This window comes from Vanessa atalanta, chromosome 16 (assembly GCF_905147765.1).
Source record: "Vanessa atalanta chromosome 16, ilVanAtal1.2, whole genome shotgun sequence".
NCBI lineage: Eukaryota > Metazoa > Arthropoda > Insecta > Lepidoptera > Nymphalidae > Vanessa > Vanessa atalanta.
The window spans coordinates 7,524,269-7,543,971 of record NC_061886.1 but is presented as its reverse complement, the minus strand read 5'-3'; the positions used below and the strand labels follow the sequence as shown (position 1 = coordinate 7,543,971).

Genomic DNA, 19,703 nt, shown 5'->3' with positions numbered 1-19,703 from the left:
ATATCCATTTAAAATGATCAGTACCTACGTTAAACACTAAAGTCTGACAGGATGCACATTTACCGATGCGATCAGTTATGGCGACCAAACCAATATCTATAAATCTATGTATAATCAGTAAATACATTTCTGAGATGACGGACAAGATAAACAGAAAACGATCGACTCGTATATCGCTGTCTCTTTCTGCCGCATACAAAGTCGCAGTCGTAAGTAGGAGGCGGCGCACTGGGCGGGAGGCGCATCAGAGCCCGCTCAGTGGAAATGGTTATTTTTTTGTATCTTGTCAATGAAGGGACGGGTAGGGGCGGATCGCGCAAGACTTCTTTCAGTCCGTAACTACAAGCGCTTGCGCTTACATCGTGCGCATGTTACACGACAACTTAAGCAGTTTGCCGGTTTTCGGACCTCGAATTATGAGTTACGAAAGTTGTGATAACAGAGTACTTATCAAACGTGAAGAAGATCAAGATTGCCTCGAAGAGGACAGATATTACGGTTACGCACCAGTGGAAGTTAAAAGGGATGCGGAGATGCAGGGCTTCGCGCCATCGTCGCCTACGCATCTAATGGATTTGAGCAACGGTTCCGAGCGGCCTCAGCTTCAACAGCCATGGCCATCGAACGTTACATATGACGGAGATGATAGAGAGTATCAACAGCCTCAATATCCACCATACGACCAAATGTATATTGCTGATCAACGTCAAAGGCAGTTCTCCAGAAGCTTCTACTTTGACGATTCCAATTCACAAGACAGAGTTACTAATTATTACGAGCCCACCGATTTGCCGAAGATTGAAGAAACCATATACCGGTCTTCGACGGAGGAGCGCAGTGATGAGAATGAAGAACAAAGGCGAACAAGAAAACGATCATCAAAATCGTCACGAAAGAAAACACAATCTTTCGAAGAAATGCAGATACAGCGAGTTATGGCAAACGTTCGCGAACGGCAACGAACACAAAGTTTAAACGAAGCATTTGCAAGTTTGCGTCAAATCATTCCATCATTGCCGAGCGATAAGTTGTCGAAGATACAAACTCTCCAGCTGGCCACACAATACATCGAATTCTTGTATCAGATTCTGTCGAACAGTGAGTCGTCTTCGAGTAGTGACGTCGGAAGCGATTCAGGAAGCGAGCACGGTAAATATCTGGCTCAAGATAAGTTAAGTTACGCTTTCTCAGTGTGGAGGATGGAAGGCGAGTGGACCAATGGGCAATCGTGATAGTATTACTGTTAGGACGATCTTTATCGATCTAAAGACGCTTATTTTATTCCATAATGCTAATATAATAAAATGTTTATTATTTGTAAAAATCGAAATATTAAATTAGATAGGTACCTAATTAGGTTTAATAATTAGATTTAGAATTTTCTATCATTACGAAAATGTGATACTTTATTAGAATACCCGAAAATGTTATTATTACGGAATTCATTTAAATGAATAATTTGAGACGAATATTATAAGACATTAGTTAAGTTTTAAATATACAGCTGTATACCAAAAATGACTTTACGTAATTATAAAAAGTGAATTCCAATTATGTACATTATGTTAAACATGATATTTGTTAAGAAATTGTGCATTACATTATATTTCAACGGATTTTAAAATAAATCATGATATCGTAGGTAGATGAAAATGATAATAAAATTTTATCCAAAATCTGATTCCACGTTTTTTATATTAACATCCAACCTTTTAATGGATTTTTGTGACTTTGAATACTGAAATTCTGGTAAGTGATTATTTTGTACTAAAATAGACGAAAAAAATTTTGAGGTTTTAAATAAAAAAAAATATAGATAATTTAAAATTGATTTATTGTCTAATACATGTATATAGTACATTAAAAGTTTAATTGGAAGTACTTTAAAATAGTAATCAAAATACAATAAGTAAAATTGATTCTATCTATAGATAGGACTGGCTTACTTTTTCAACAAATCATGTTAATCAAATATTTTATTCATTAAATCTTTGTTTTGAAATAAACTTTATTCGATGTAATTCATAAAACATTTTGTTATTATTGGCTAATGTATTGCTTTCATCCCATATTGAAAATGTAATTATCATATCTAGTATCAGAACTTAATTGAGATTGTTAGTATTTATATAAGGAACATGATGTACAAGTTGGGACAGATAATACATAAAACTTATGTAACAAAATTATATTGTATAAAAATCTAAATTGAAATACATTTAAAAAATTGTGATCTATGTATATGATATTAAAACATAAAATTACAAACAATCATTTTATTTACTATATATTACATATATTTACAACATAATTAAAAACAAGTTTATATTCTTCTCAAATTAATGTAACAATTCTTTACATAATCGTTCAAATATAAAACTTTTCGTGTAAGCCAGTCATTGTCGCTGTATCACGAATGATAATATATTAATATATCAACAACATTCTTATACATAACACTACAAATTAAGGTACGATCAGTTCGTCAGTATGTATATCCAACTCGTTGATCTGAAATAATAAAAAACCTTATTATCCAAAGATATAGTCAAGGAAACTAATAACGACTTATTTTTTTTAGTTTTTATCACAATGTTAATGATTGATAATGATTAATTAATATTTCTGACAATAAGACTGAGTGGAGTTGAAGTCGAATCCTTGTGGTCACTATTCCAGAAAGATTGACTACATGATAAAAAAAAACTTACAATTAAACAGAGGGCCAATTCTACTGACACATTCTAACGATTATGATACGATTCTCGATTACAAATATAAAACTCAACTTTATATTCATAGTGTTTATGTAACGATTATATTTCGATCCAACTTCGACCGAATTGCAACTGGATCGTTGTGATAGTAGAATAGAAAAAAAATAATAACTTTTCGATTCGATTGTGACAAAGTGTCAATTTGTTACCAGAATCGGCGCCCAGACCATTTTGTCAAACGATGTGAATTGTTCGTATTATTTAAATGTTTGTAGACGTTACGGCCGTGTATGCATTTGAAGTGACCTTCAAATTATCAATTCACTTTTTAAAAATAATAAGTTTCGTTTTTTTTTTCGTTATTTTTTTGTTTTTTCTCAAATGTTAATCTTGTGTATTGCTGATTTTAATAAAGGAAAACTATTACTTACATACATTTTAATTGATTCATGATATCACTTTGATTGAGTTGGTATAGTATTTGTATTAATAAGAAAGGTAACAATAAGAAATTCTTTTAACAGGTTTATATTTTTATATATAAAACTTAAATACTTTTTTTGCGTCATTTGTGAAGAGTAAAAAAGTCAGTATGTAAATAATAAGTCAATAAATAAACAGCTATTTAAATTCCAATAAAATGTTATGTTTCTATTCTATTAACGCCTCCTGAACTGACCTCCTGCGGCAGATCTTTATTAAGGTGCATTCCCTCCGAGTCGATGTCTACGTTCTCTTGCACCATACAGTCTTCTTCTTTAAGTATCGTCTGTGAAGTTTTAAATAAGATTAATGCTTTAAACGTGTCAATTTACTCTCGAAACTTATTTTTATAATCAGATAAATTGATATTTCATTTTTGGGAATCAAATTTACATGCCGTACGGACTAACGGGATGGTAAATAACTATGTTATATTGCCAAGATATCTTTTAGATCTGACCTAAAATATATAATATACTTCTGATTTTGAGGTCGTTGGTCGATTGTTATAAAAAAAGATCATTAAACATACTCACACCAACAATATATAGATAATTATTTAATTTACTATGGAATAATTAAGTAACTTATTATGTCTGTGTAAGATTATGGAACGTAATTCCCAATTGCTCCAGAAAACCATTTAACAGTTCTTGGTCCGATTCAAGATTCAATTCTGGGACCATGTGCGACTAGACCAACGATGGAATAACATAATCAAAGACTGTAGAAATACACTGGTCTTTAGTATACTTTGTGTGTACGTACGTGCCCGAGCGTTCGTGCGCATGCGTGTCCGTGCGAGTAGTGAGTACATGTGTGTGATGGTAGTTACGGTTTAACTCACGAGGTGTTCGGGCGAGTCGACCTCCTGCTTGTGCACCTGCTTGATGTGGTCCTTGAGGGCGAAGGCGCGCGCGTAGCTCGCCCCGCACATGGAGCACGAGAACTTCAGGCTGTTCTGTCGCGAGTGGATTTCCATGTGCACGCGCACCGCGTACAGCGACGCGAACGGCCTGACGGACGAACGGTCTCTTTTATCTTACAATTACTTTTACTAAATAATTTGAATAATATCAAAAATGTCCAGTCTTAAATAGCAAATATACTGGGCGGTAGGAATTTCTGCCAGTCCGCCTGGGTTGGTACCCCCAGACAGGCTCATGAAATATTTTACCGCCAAATAGCAATAGAGTATTATTGTATTCCTGTTTGAAAAATGAATGTCAATATAGGCGCAAGGGATATTACATTTTAGCTCCTTTAGTAAGGAATGGATAATATTTCTCGCAGAGCCAACGTCTATGGAAGGCAGTGACCACGTATCTCTATCATAAAAATAATACATATAAACAAATTTATGAACGCGTATTTATCACATTAAAGTTCAATAATCCATGACTGGATGGATACAGTACGCAAAGAAACACCTAAAATATGGTACAGGAGGTATATTGGAGTTTTTTATTGAACTGGTAATAGCTTTCGACACTCTACAGAGAAATCTTATTCAAAAAAGAGTTTCGAGTACGAATAAAAAAAATAAAATCTTATTTTACAACCTTAATTTTTGATGTCTTTCGTTATAATTATTGATGTTTGCAAATTATGATTTCGACTTAAGAATTAATTATACAACTCGTTATGTGGTACAAGAAAATCACAATTTAAAAAGTAAAGTGAATCTCAGTGGAATTCAAATACCTGTTACATTGCTGGCAAGAAAAGGGTTTAGTGTGCGAGTTCTTGTGGCCGGCGAGCTGAACCGACGTCTTGAAAGCTTTGGGGCAGTACGGACACTTGTACGCGCGCACTTCTGAATGTGTTAACAAGTGATGATTGTACACACTGTGCGCTTTAAACCTGTAGGAACATATTATCTTTGTAACTACTAATAATACGACGGCATTGAAATAAAATAATATAAAGTTCTTTTTTATAATATGTGCATGTGTGTTGGCAAAACATGAAAAAATTGGTCAAATGACCAATGATAATTATTCAGTTCAATCGATAATATGACCAGAAATAGAGCAACACAAAAGGTAAGTAAAACGACAAAATAAACTTAAAGTCATACATTTTATACGCAAAAGTGTTTTTAATACTGTTAATTTTTACTGTATAAATTATGTATTGTCGTTCTTCTTAGTAAAGAAAAATGTTAAAAATCGCTGTATTTAAACAGCGCGGTGTGTTAAATAAATACATTACATATTAAAACTTAAATATGAGCAGTCCAATCCATCCAATCTCATACGTATATATGAGATATCATCTATATAAGTATATAGGAATACTATGCATGTATTGGAAGTTGTATATTTATCGATATTTATAAAAAAAAAGGTTTTATCATTCATTAAAGAAATAGTTTCAATTATTTACTTTGTGGCTTATTTAGTATGTGTATATTGTACTTTGTGTGGTAATTTATATGGATATAAAAGTATATATTGTAATGAAATAGCACTATTAATCTACTTGCATTAAAGCTATATTTTTCGAAACTGAATAATATCCATAAATAAATAAATAATGAAAAAGACTTAAACTATTAATAACTAAATTAAAATTTTATTGATAAATTCGAAAGAAATTAATTACAGAGTGGTTTTGGTTTCTCTTAATTTAAAGTATACACTTTATTGGTTTTTCTTTTTCTGTACGATGATATACATGCAGATTGATGTATTTTCAGAATTAAACATTTATAAAAAGTTATAAATAAAATTTAGATTATGACTCTGCTTGTTAATAAAAATGTGATTACATATAAAAAATTACATATAGCAAAATAGAAACGATAGTCTGTACTGTCAAGATTTAATAAGTTAAAAAAAAAAATTTAGGTTATGTTTACTTTAGCGTTATAAGAATTAGAATTAAGTCATTCGGTTTAATTTATTCATAATTAATGTAGATTAAATAGTATTAAAAAAATATATATATTGCAGGTAATGTCATATAATATTCTATGATTCTGTTTTTGAAAAGTTTTATATTTTGTCTAATGAAAGCGGAGCAAAAACTTTTTGTCACAAACTACTACACAAGTTTGTTAGTTGTATAGGCTAGGATATTATTTTCTTAAGCATATAAATAAAATAAATTAGTTAAAATTCCAGTCACTAATTTAAATTTGCAAATTATAAATATTGTTATGGAGTTGTACTGCGTAATTAGAATTTTTTTTTACATATTTGTTTTTAAATCCACAATAAAGCATAAAGTATGAATAAAGAGTAAATAAACGTATTCAGCGTTCGCCTGACCTCTTGTTGCAGTGCGGACACGCGTAGGGCCGCGCGCCCGTGTGCGTGCGCATGTGCAGCGTGAGGCAGTACGACACGCGGAACGACTTGCCGCAGATCTCGCACGAGTGAGGCTTCTCGCCTGAGGACGAGTCTCCCTTGTACACACTTTCGTGACATACCTCGTACTTACATTATTCGTCTGTGCGTGTGTAGAGACCACAATGAAAAATCGCACAGTATTCTCTGCATATCAATGAAAACTAATTAATGCAGACTAAGAAACTCGAATAATCTATTTTCGTAGCTGGATATGGCTGCTAATAAAAACGGCTCTTTATAACAAATCGATTTTATAATTCAGTAGTTACGAATCATATTAAAATAGTTTGGAGCCAAGTTAAGGTTAACTATAACACTGATTTTATTGTATACACGCGCACGCGCACGCACCCAAACACGAGCGTGCACGCATAAGGCAGCCACACACAGTAAGCTATTTCAACAGGGCTAGAAATACTGCTCTTTTAAACTCTAAAAATAATAAATATAGTAAGATATAAAGAAAGTATTTGATAGTCCTATTAAATTAAACTAAATAAATAATATTAAGAGTCATTGCTCCCGATATATGAGAAACAATATCGACGCATGTAACTACGCGAACATCATCACATTTTTTTAAAGACTGCTAGGCGGAGAGTGGGAAATATGCATCTTAAGATGAAGACTTCATTGAAATCCAGAAAAAAAATTGAAATCCTAAATAAACATCCTTGTGTATGGACAAGTTATATTTAACACACAATAATAATTCGGTAATAGAATTGCACTATAAACACTAACCTAGTATATTTATCTTATAAATTAATACAAATACACTTAAAAGATATTACCCGAATACAACAAATATTTACCTGTGTGTATCCTTTCATGTTTCACCTTTTCGTGGGGTCTTGCAAACTTCCTATTGCAATATAGACACGTGTACGGAAGCGATTTGTCCTGTTTGCCGACTATTACCTGAAATTAAAACTCTTTGTTAAGTTCTATAAACAATGTTATTTACACTATTTAATTATGTTGATTTCGTCTTGAACAATTTTGATCACGGCGACCAATGTCCACTACGCAAGACGTATTATGGTGCACTAGTGTTTCTGTAAACACCGGAACTCTCATAGTCCAATCGGACGGCAATTCCTCGACCGGATACATTTTCGAGCGATTGTATACACTTTCTTGGATTGATTCGGGGCTCTTACTGAGCATTTTTCGACAGGAAAACCCAATAACTTTTATCGGGCTGAACTGAGGCTTTAACCCAGAATCTCGGGATTACTATTATTAATGCGTAAAATGTACTTACAATTATTTAAGTAGATATTGGTAGATTGTAGAAAATTGTAGGAACATGTAAATCGAAGGTCAGTTTTTTATGGTAGAAGTTGGCGGATGAGCATATGGGCCACCTGATGGTAAGTGGTCACCAACGCCCATAGACAATAGCGCTGTAAGAAATATTAAATATTCCTTATACCACCAATGCGCCACCAACCATGGGAACCAAGATACCTTGTATTATATTTGATGAGTGGATGGTACCTACACCGACGGTTATGTTTACTCTTGCCATTAGAATATAAAGTAGATAGCGATAACGTTCGAGCGAGAGGCGAATAGAGGCGAGGGATTTTCTATGGCGTTCTTTATGTGCACGGTTAATATATCATTTGACCTCACCTTATCTATACTATGTACACTCATATGCATATCCAAATATTCCTGAGAATGGAACTTCTTGTTGCATATGTCGCAGTTCATCTTATTGCTGCCTTTGTGCGAGTTCTGGTGTATGGTCCGGTAGTCGATCGGTATCAGCTTGTCACATATCGAACAGAGGAACTTGTTGTTACTCGCTATGTTACCATCAGAGGTATCCACTGGCGGTTCAATTGGACGAGATCTGAGGACAACATTTTGTTTAAGAATTCGTTCGCTTCGAAAATCGTTTCGAAAAACTTTGTTAGTGTTAGCCTTTTTACCAAAAAATGTTAAGTGTTATTATGTCATATTTGTATATGATGACATAACATAACATGGAAATCACGCTTGTCTCTTGAATAGTCTGCATTTAAACCGGGTGTAACTGCGCAGCGCAGCTTTTTATTTAATAATACTAGGAGTTACACGCGGACTTCGCTGGGCAAAGATATATTGAATCCAAAGTAAAGTCAATCAATCAATAACAGTCTACGGACGATTCCGTGTGGATTGGTCACAGCCTTATACCAATTCATTCGGTAATTTTCACGTGATTGACGCACGATTAAAAAACAATGTTTCAAACGATCTATATCTTCTGGTTTAAGTGTATTATGGTTAGAAGTTTTGTAATAAACATTACAAAAAAAACTTCTAATTTATTACTGGTGGAGCAAACGATCTTTCCGATTCCATGTTAAATATCATCACTTTTATACATTACAACCTGCCAACCAACGTTAGGTAAAATAATAAAAAAATATATATGATCATGATTAAAATCTCAGTGTAATGAACGAATGAACGAACGAATAAAATACACCGCAAAAGTTTCATTCAAGCTTTCGGTTATAGTTTCAAGTTCGATCCTTGCTGATGACAAATTTATAAGCGATACGAGACCTTTGTGATGATCTGAAATTCTGCGTGTTTGTTTTTGTAGTGCTTGTTTCCGTACAGATACAGTTACCGAAGGTCAAACTTCCGAGTTTAAAGGGAACACAATTATCACATGCATATTTAAACGTCCCTCAAATTTAGTAAGGTAAGAACGTTAGGAACAAGAACCTAATTTAGTTACTAGTAACGACTTGAGTCAGTCGGCCCGCTCTTCCATATAAAAAAAAATATGTTTGTGCAATCTTTTCAAAATTTTTAAAACAGTACAAATAATTTAGAATTTTAGAATTATAAATCATATATTAAGTCATTACACAGAATATTGTAGGTCAGGTTCAGGTACTAAGGCTACTAGTGCATCGACGCACGTGACCGCCGTGACTGGCGCTCGCATTCCACACAGATAGCTGATACCTTCTCAACGAATGCACACAAATAGAACATTCCGTACATCATTCAATGGCTTAGAACAAGAAAACATTTAAGAAGATAATTATTTAACTAAGCATTAAATAAAATGAATCATTCAATAAAATTTGAGATCGATGACAAGATTCGGATTCCCCAATTCTCAGACCACTATACTTATGCGAGTACGAAAAACGTGACTGCGTTTCTGCGACCTTATCGTTTCCGTTGTCCAAATCGTCGGCGGCGTTCGTTTGAAATGATTTGTTCAGTCGGCCGCTTGCGGCGCACTTATGTTGACTGCGCTTGCGTCGACAGAAATTGCCGCCATTGAAATTTAGGATTTTTATGTAATTACTGTATTTATTATTGTTTGTCAATCATTGTTTTTATTTTTACTATTTTTTTTTGCAGATGATTTACGGTAAAACGTAGCGTGGCATTTTTTTGTTGTCACTACAATTACCGTTTTTAATACAAATTAATTTCTCACTAACTTGATAGGGTCATGCATCCTCTTGTGTAATTTCAACGACTTGCTTGTAGGAAATATTGTGGTACAGATTTCACATTCGAACTTCACAGGGGCAACATAATTATATTCTGAAATGAAAAAAAAAAATTACATATCGCAATTATTTATTTTTATTATGATTAAAATCTATCAACATACCTCCTTTCGATTTATGTACTTTCATATGTGCACATAATGATTTCGAGTTCTCATAAGCGACTGGACATTGTGGACAATGGTACTTTACTGTAACAAAGAGTTATATTATAATATGTAAGAGGTAATAAATATTAATTCAAACATTACAAAACAAATCATTATTAAATAATAGTAGTATTTTACGCATAAAATATTGCATTATTAATATTTAAAAAATTGTCTGAAAAACTATTAAAAATTTAATTTGCCTTCATATATTTTAAAATTAATATATTAGTATAAATTTATATCGTTTCTATAAAAGTTGTTCTATTTTTATAAATGTAACTTTTGGATCAAAAGGGTTTTCCACATTCCATATTGAGCTAGAGACACTAAATAATTTTATAATAGCCAAATGTTTCAAAATATTAGCCTATCTGAAATCTGAAAAATATAAGAAAAACTAAAAAAGCACTCTTAATATATAATATTAATAAAAAAAATTACTTTGGTCTAGACCAAAGTAAATGAAGCTTTTAATATTTTTTATGTTAATTATAACATGAAATATTTATTTTTCTATTTAGAGTACATAAAAAACAAGTTTTTCATAAAATTGTTCGTGGTTCCAATAGAACATTAGTGGGGCTTTATGGTTGGAGCATAGGAACTGTTGCTATCAATCCCCATAATACTGATTTATCGACTGCAACATTTATCCGCAGCAAATATTTGATAGCAACAATTGCTATGCCAACAAGAATCTTTAGAAAATAAATATATCGTAACAAAATGCGCGATTTTAAACCACACAATACCATTATATTAATGATGTATAAGTATATCCAACATTATTAAGAAATAAAACAAATATACATACAAATTTTACATGGATGCAGTTTGAATTCCGACAGCGAAGACACGTAAACATTGCACGACATACAATTGTACACCCGCATTTTGTTACCAGACGTTGTCTGCATTTCCTTTACAACCACATTGTGATATGGACCATTTTTTTCTAGAAAACATTTTTTTATTGAACACAACATATGATACATGAAAGTTGAAACATTATCTGTCTTAAAATGCACTTATTATTGTACCCAATTTCATTTTATACTGGTTTTAGTACCATTTTATAATAAAATTATCCTCTTTGGTCATGAATAAAATAAAAGCTTATTTTATAAAAAATAAAAAACAAACAGACAGAGAGAGACAGACAAAAATTGAAAAAAAATATTATTTTGGTATATGTACCGTGTATACATACATATGCATTTAGTAAAAGGCGGTAATTTTATATTACATTTACAAACAGACACTCCAATTTTATTATATGTAATTATAGATAATGTAGGACTACGAGCAAATAGCATGGAATATGTAAATCCAAGAATTGTTTATCTTTTCTCTTTCTTCGAATAGATTAAAATCACATACCATCAGTTGGTTTGATGTCTTTAATGATGCTGTTGCAGAATTTGTCAATCTGGACATAACGCCGTGTACACGCACGTCCCTGTTTGTCTACTGCATCTGTCTTTATTGGTATGACAACCTTAACTGGTTTGTTTGGGACTGTAAAAAAAATATAATATGTATATAACATAAATTTGTTGGTTTTCTTTTATTATTTATGGCTATTAAAATAACTACATAAAATGAAAATTTACAACACAAACTCAAATACTTCTTAACAAATAAATTCTTCCTACTCTATTTTGCCTCCCACCGCATATTTTTTGCCTCCCACTAAGTCACAAAATCATTGAAAAGACCATACTATTATATTACCTGTTTCTTGTTCTTCCGTTAAAGGTGTTTCAATAATATCTCCCGTCTCAGTTATCATCCTTCTCGACTGTTGCTTATCTTCCAAAACCTCTTCATTCGCAACTTCTTCATATTCTAATGGAATACTATTTACCTCAATTGGTTCCTTGAATAAATTTATAAGCTATTGTAATATCTTTTACTTTACCTTAAAGGACACTTTAAATAAACTTTATTATTAATAAAATAATGTCATGTACATTTTATTAATTAATAATATATTGGTAATTGATCATACACATAGAATAATTCAATCATAAATTTCTAATTTTTCAATTAAATACAAATAACTTAATTATTCATTGTTATCAAATTCATACCTCAACTACAACATCTTGATCATTATGATAGTTTTGTATGTGTTCCAAAACTGATGAGAATGATACTCCACATGCATTACAACTGTATATTTCATCCTGGTTTTTGTCAGTATCTTCTTCCACAGGGTTTGTTTCTGGTTCCTCATCTATTATTGAATAGATATTTAAATTAATTTATAAAGCTCAAACTTTTATAACGACTCATTAAGAATACTATACTGATTTATATTAGAGTTAACATCGGTTTGTTATTGTGTTATATTGTGGTTTCAATAAAATTTATTATTATTATTACCTTTTAGAGCCGTTAAAGAAATAGTCCCATCAACATTCTGCTTAGTTACAATTGATACACCTTGATTTAAAACAGAATCCTCATCAGTAAGAATCACGTAACGACTCTCTCCGTCTTCCTTAACTAACTTTAGTTCTTGGGTCTGTAAATATGGCTTAAGCATTTGCTTGCCCAACAACTCAACATACATTTTACTTTCTTCCGAACCATTGCTTACTTTAACAGTGTGGGTGGATATTTGATTTTCTAAATCATTCTTTTGTAAATTGTTTCCTGTAATAAGAAAATTACTAAAAACATATTATCATTTGAAATTACATAATATATCTTGACTGACTCAGATATCATTGTGAATAATTGGGAATAATTGTCTATCAAGTTTATTAATTATTAAATTTTCTTACCATTTTCATTAGATTCTAATTTAAGTTTAGTATTATCCAAAGAATTCTCATTACTTTCAATCTGTGTATTTGTTTCAAATATAATGGTTTGAACTTGATTAACAAGTTCGCAATTATCGAGTTTTAAATGATCAGTAAAGTGATCTATTGAAGAAAACCTATTAGTACATAAGGGGCATACTAAATTTGATGAAATAATAGATATGTGTTCAATGAGTGACTGTTTCGAATCAAATGTAGCATTGCAACAAAGAGGGCAATATAATACTAAATCTCCCATTGTAAAAGTCATTTACTCAGGATCTCCGAGCTATAAAAATGCGTTGAGAATATTGATGTCAAAGGGTTTTGCATTATTTTGTAAACATTTAACTATCAACTCATCTCTCCAATTGACGTTTAGTTTGTATCTAAATTCTCAACACAAGTCCATTTTTGAAGAACTTCACACTTGTAAGCAGAAAGCAAGGCACATCACGTTACATACAGACAAAAATGATTTCTAACCATAGAGACTAGCTAGAGTAATATAAAAATGGTCTATGATGATTTGCCGAGAAGTGCAGATAAAAAAGAGGTTTTCGATGTACTAAGAATTCAACAAAGATTATAGGGACCGTGAGTCTAGACATTAATTCTAGACTTATACGCTTACTAATGGCACACATTCTAAACAGTTGGGATCATTTATTTAACTTTAATAGTGGTAATTATTATAATAATGGTAATGATTATAATTAATGTTAGCTTCCCAGTATCGAAAATCCTTTTCTTGTCTCGCAAAAAATAACAGTTATTTTTGTTATAAAAATCATAACAATAACTTTTAGAAACATTGTGCAAAATACCGATAATAATGGAGCGGAATTTTTTAGTTCCGAAGGGTGGCACTAAGCTTGAATCATATCTAGTTTTAGAAGTTTACGATCAACTACAACACGTCATTATAATATATTATGGTTTATAAGGCTTTTTGGGCCACCTGATGGTAAGTAAAGATGGTAGGTCACCAACTCCCATAGACAAAGGCGCTGTAAGAAATATTAACCATTTCTTACATCACCTATGCTCCACCAACCTTGGGAACTAAGATGTAATGTCCCTTGTGCCTGTAATTACACTGGCTCATGCACCCTTCTAACCGGAACACAACAATACAGAATACTGTTATTTGGCGGTAGAATATCTGATAAGTAGGTGGTACCTATCCAGGCGGGCTTGCATAAAGCCCTACCACCAAGTAAAAAGGCTACGGAAAGTAAGTTACTATAAATTATTACAAGTCAATCACAAAAATACAACTATAATAAATTGGATTACATAAAGGTTAATTATACAGGGCCAGATTTAAGTACATATATACTATAAACATACATAATAAAATCTCATAACAGAAATCTCAATATTTTTTTACATGTTTTGTAATTTTATTGTTTGTTAACCAAATGATATACTTTTTTTTTTGTAGCTCTGCGTTAACTTTAAAAATGTAAAGTGGCAACCCTAATGTAATGTCAATTATTGAATTATATTGCGATGGTCTATGGAGTATGATGACAATCAAATGGTTGAAAAATAGGTCGCCATCTTGTTGACTTCATTGTTATTTTACTTTATTGTTATTTGTAAATAATTCATTAATTTTAAAGGTAACTGTGTCAAGTAATTATATAACACTTATTTAAATATAAATTTGGAAATAGCGTGTGTAAGTTTTAGTGTGTAAATATATTAGTTTTGAAATTAAAAACTGACGCTAATTACATATAGTTATATATGTGTACAAAAGTTTTAACGCGGGTAAATTTGTTTTGAAGAAGATGATGGGGAAGAGAATGCACCATAACAATAAAAGAGGATTGGGGAGTAAAGGCCATGACAATGGCAAACCTTCAAGTCCTGGTGTTACACCTTATACTAAACCAGCAAAAATACCAGGTGTAATATCCGCAGGGAAAACAAAAACAGATATGTGTCCGATACCTTACATTAGACAGCAAGATAATGCTATAAGTTTACCGAGATTTACCGCTATATCTGCACGATCTGCCGATGAACCTATCGGTATGGATGAGCTTGATGCTTTACAATTGGAATTAGAGTCGCTTCTTTGTAATACAGCCCTTCGCATAAGGTATTTTCAAGGAGAAATTGAAAGTATCGATACCAATGAATCTAAAAGGGAAAAGAAAGGTAAAGCAGCTGGTAAGCAACTTCAATATTCTATAAAACGAAAGTTTCCCGAAGACAAATTAGTGAAAACCAAAGATTATGCTAAATTATCGAACCAGCCAAAGGTACCAAAATTAAAAAACTTTAGTAATTCTTCTTCTGGTGCATCCCATAATTATTTAAATGACAATAATGTTAATTCTGACAATTCTGTGAAACTAGAACTATCTCAGTTAGCTTTGCCAAAGAATAATATTCCATACAAGTTCTGGAATTCAGTCGACCCATACTGTGCACCTGTCACACTTGATGATATTAAGTTTCTTGAATCCCTTATGGTACAAAGTAGCAATACAACACTTCCTCCTATCCCCCCACTGGGTAGACACTATTCTGAAGTGTGGGCAGATGAACATTTGACAGAAGACCAAAATGCTGCAAATCCAAATAAACAAAAATCAGGAATGTCACCAGATGCATCAAATTTACAAAAAAAACTTGAAAAAACTTCCGATAATATGATTACTGGGCCTTTAACACAGAGACTTGTGTCAGCTTTAATGGAAGAAAATGTTATGCCTTATGAAGTCCCTGATATTAAAGTAAAACAAACAACGAATACTAAAAGTAGCTACAAAAACTCATTAACTTTAGAAAAATGCCTAAGAAAGGAATTAGTTGAACAAGGTATTTTGGATCCAGAAGACTTACCTCCACTTACAAATCCAGCAGATGATGAGATTTTAGCAGAAATTAAGAAGTGTCAAACAGAATTAACTGCTGTTAGAAAAGAAAATTGTCGGAATCTGAAAAATTTGATAGGCTTATGTAAGCAGGAGATGATAAGACTGAACTTGAAAAAACAACTCGATCAGGTAGACATGGAATGTATTGATACATATAAAAAGATGGTAGCTGCAAAACAAAAGAAGAGACCGATAACTAAAAAAGAGAAGGAAGATGCTTGGCGTGCCATAAATGAACAGATAAGACTTAATAAAGAAATCAGTGCATTGCCTTTAACAGGCCCCAACACAAGCTAAATAGTTTTAAAATTGTATTATTTGCAAATATTGTTATTTTTGAGCTGGGTTATTAATAAAATAAGTATTCATTATAATTTTTTTGATTTCCACTATGCCATTTTTAAATTTGTCATTTTTACCTAATTATATTATCTTCAGAAATAATAGTTTTATTTTAGATATACAGCATTTAATTTTAAAATCTTTGCAAAATGGCTTTACTTTTGCCAGCAGAGCACAGACTACACATGAGATTTCATTAATAATAATAATAATAATAATAATAAATAAGCCCCCCAAAATCCAACCTTACGTCCGAGTCGAACACCAGACCACGTGGGGGGCGGACACGCATACATTTGAAACTTATGCGGCAAACAAGGATATGGTAACCCATCAAACATGGAGCAACATTCAGAGAGATTACGTATAGGGCCGCTACCCGGGGGTCGCCGGGGCACACCTGGAGCCAGTGCTGGGTGTTACAGCATGCGATCCACTGGCGGTGGGGGACTGAGCAGGCGGGTTCCCCCCGAACAATTATCTACAGCCGACAATAGTTTACCCGTTATTAGTGCTAATCAAAATTCTGCTGTTAGTTTTAACAGGCCAACTGAGGATGTTTCGCAGGGAGCCGCTAGCTCACAACCTGCGACCACCAAGGCTGGTAAACCCAGAGTACGCATGAAGTGGGACAAAGAAGTTAACTTGTTTATTATGCGTACTTATCTTTATATTACAAAATTAGAAACTGATAAAGTTATGTACCCTAAACGGCTATTCGACAAATTTAAAACACAATATCCGGATTGGAATGTAAGTCAACAACGTATCGCAGATCAAAGAAGAGTAATAATTAGAAATAAATTAATAAGTGAAGATGAAATAGCACATCTTAAATCAAAAATTGCTGAACAATTAAGAAGGGAAGTGGATTTAAATAATCAAACAGATACATCGTTGCATTCACCCCATTTACAATCACAACCGTTAATTCAGACACACAATACTACTAGCCCTACAACTTACAATATTACACAATCTGATGCTTCTACACAGACAAATTTAACATCCCTAGTTCACGATACAGAAGTACAATATACTCAATCTACAACCTTAGAAAACCCACAACAAGAAAACATTGAAGAATTAAAGAATCTTTTAGAAACAGCACTGACTAAATTTGAAGGTACTGATCCTAAAACCCGACCAAAATTACCGCGATTAAAAGAGAGTAAATTACTTCATGATCTGATTTACACATTCAATACTCATATACTACCTACCTTTTTTTCATTAGATTCCGACCTACTGCATTTACATACATTAATATATTGTTCAGCTTTAGTAATAATAACAAAACTTGGCTATAAAATTAAGTCAGGAAATATAGAAGATTCAAGCATACAGAAGAAAAAGAGCCATAAGCCAGCTTGGGAACATAGATTAGAAAACGATATAAAAAAGCTTAGAGCAGACATTGGTAGGTTAACTCAATATTTAAAAGGCAATAGATCTAAAAAAGTAGTAGAAAAAGTAGAGATAATATTTAAAAATACCAAATTGCACACTATCCACGAACGAGAAAATAAGAAACCAGAAGAATATATCGACACTCTTAAACAGAAACTATCTTTAAAATCACATAGACTTGCAAGATACAGGAAAGCACTTAATAGAAAACAAGATAATAAATTATATTGTACCAACGAAAAAGCTTTTTACAGGTCATTGAATAGTTGTACCTCGAATAATACAAACAATGAAGAAGAAATACCAAATAAAGATGAACTTAAAAACTACTGGGCAGGGATTTGGGAAAAAAGGAGTGACCACAATTTACAGGCAAAATGGATTGAAGAAGAGAATCAGAAGTGGGGTTATATGGAACAGATGGAATTTATAGAATTAAAATTAGATGATTTAACTGTAGTTTTAAAGAAAACGAAAAATTGGAAAGCTGCTGGAATAGACCAGATACATAATTTTTGGTATAAAAAGTTTACGTCATTACATGATATTCTAACAAAAATAATTTCAGACCTAATTAACTGTAGAATTCCACTCCCAAATTTTATAACAACCGGTTTGACCTACATGCTACCAAAAAACCAAAACACCCACGACCCATCACAGTACCGTCCCATAACATGCCTACCAACAATATATAAAATAATCACATCCTGCATTACCAATAAGATAGTCTCACACCTGGAAGCACATAATGTAATGTCAGATGAACAAAAGGGATGCAGGCGAAACCACAGAGGATGTAAAGAGCAATTAATTATAGATTCAACCATACTAAAACATTCAAATAAATTTAATAGAAATTTGTATGTCACATATATAGATTTCAAAAAAGCCTTTGATAGTGTCCCACATTCATGGTTAGTTCAAATTTTACAAACATATAAGATTCATCCTAATATTATTAAATTTTTGAAAGAGGCCATGTCTAATTGGAGAACCACAATAACTTTAACAACAAAAACATCTAAAATCAGTTGTGACGAAATCCATATTAGAAATGGCATCTTCCAAGGAGACTCTCTCAGTCCTTTGTGGTTTTGCCTCGCCCTAAATCCTCTATCTAGAATACTATCAGATTCTAAATTTGGATACCAATTAACACGTGACATAGCGGTTTCTCATTTGATGTACATGGATGACATAAAACTATTTAGTAAATCTGTGAAAGAAATGAAAGAAATGATAAAAATTACAGCGCAATTTAGTAAAGATATAAATATGAATTTTGGCTTAGATAAATGCAAAACTTTAACTATAAAGAAAGGAAAATTAATTGAGAAAAATTATGAAATTAGTCAGGAAATAAATATATCCGAGATGTTAGAAGGGGACTTATATAAATATTTGGGTATATTTCAAGCTAAGGATATTAATCACTCAAAATTAAAACAAGATCTTACCACTGAGTACATCAAAAGAGTAAACCAGCTGTGCAAAAAACATCTTTATTCGCGAAATCTCATAAAAGCAATAAATACTTTTGCTATTCCGGTCCTAACTTACTCCTTCGGGATAATCAAATGGTCTCAGACAGATATTAAGAATTTAGAAATAAAAACTAGAGTCACGCTAACTAAACATAATTATCACCATCCGAAATCAGCTATAGAAAGATTAACGTTGAAAAGACAATTAGGAGGAAGAGGGGTAGTTGATTTAAAAATTCTTTGGCAAAACCAAATCCATAATATTCAAAATTTTTTCTACAATAAAGCAAATACTAGTAAGATACATGCAGCTATAGTAGAAGTTGATGATAATTTCACACCGTTAAACCTAAAAAATAATAATAAAGAGTTTAAAACTATCCAAGAACAAATAAATGAAAAAATTAAAGATTGGAGAAGAAAAGAACTACATGGTAGGCATATCCACGATCTAGAGCAAAATTTCATAGATTTAGATGCGTCAAATAAATGGTTACAAAAAGGTTA

The 19,703-nt window shown here is 32.3% G+C and overlaps 3 protein-coding genes across 3 annotated transcripts; 2 read left to right on the top strand and 1 right to left on the bottom strand.

Moving 5' to 3' along the window:
• Window positions 1–264: 264 nt before the first annotated feature.
• On the top strand, window positions 265–1,751 carry LOC125069898 (protein twist). Its single transcript, XM_047679501.1, is given in 2 exon segments — window positions 265–310; window positions 313–1,751. Coding segments are annotated over 2 exon segments (966 nt in total). The 3' UTR covers window positions 1,233–1,751.
• Window positions 1,752–2,044: 293 nt separating this feature from the next.
• LOC125069897 (zinc finger protein ZFP2-like) lies at window positions 2,045–13,536 on the bottom strand. The gene is made up of 15 exons (XM_047679500.1): window positions 13,040–13,536; window positions 12,636–12,908; window positions 12,341–12,486; window positions 11,982–12,126; window positions 11,628–11,765; window positions 11,062–11,202; window positions 10,200–10,286; window positions 10,024–10,129; window positions 8,198–8,420; window positions 7,372–7,477; window positions 6,476–6,596; window positions 4,905–5,063; window positions 4,048–4,216; window positions 3,397–3,486; window positions 2,045–2,511 (listed from the first exon to the last, which is right to left on the bottom strand). The coding sequence occupies exons 1-15, from the start codon at window positions 13,329–13,331 to the stop codon at window positions 2,467–2,469; spliced, it is 2,241 nt and encodes a 746-aa protein (XP_047535456.1). The 5' UTR covers window positions 13,332–13,536; the 3' UTR covers window positions 2,045–2,466.
• Window positions 13,537–14,586: 1,050 nt separating this feature from the next.
• On the top strand, window positions 14,587–16,365 carry LOC125069755 (transcriptional adapter 3). The gene has a single exon (XM_047679324.1). It carries the CDS (start codon window positions 14,860–14,862, stop codon window positions 16,252–16,254), a length of 1,395 nt encoding a protein of 464 aa, XP_047535280.1. The 5' UTR covers window positions 14,587–14,859; the 3' UTR covers window positions 16,255–16,365.
• The last annotated feature ends 3,338 nt before the right edge of the window (window positions 16,366–19,703 follow it).

Coding starts and splice junctions, on each gene's coding strand:
- LOC125069755 (XM_047679324.1), top strand. CDS start 14,860: ATGATGGGGAAGAGAATGCACCATAACAATAAAAGAGGATTGGGGAGT.
- LOC125069897 (XM_047679500.1), bottom strand. CDS start 13,331: ATGACTTTTACAATGGGAGATTTAGTATTATATTGCCCTCTTTGTTGC. Junction 12,127..12,340: donor ATCAAGATGTTGTAGTTGAG/GTATGAATTTGA, acceptor AATTTATTCAAG/GAACCAATTGAGGTAAATAG. Junction 8,421..10,023: donor AGGATGCATGACCCTATCAA/GTTAGTGAGAAA, acceptor TGTTGTCCTCAG/ATCTCGTCCAATTGAACCGC.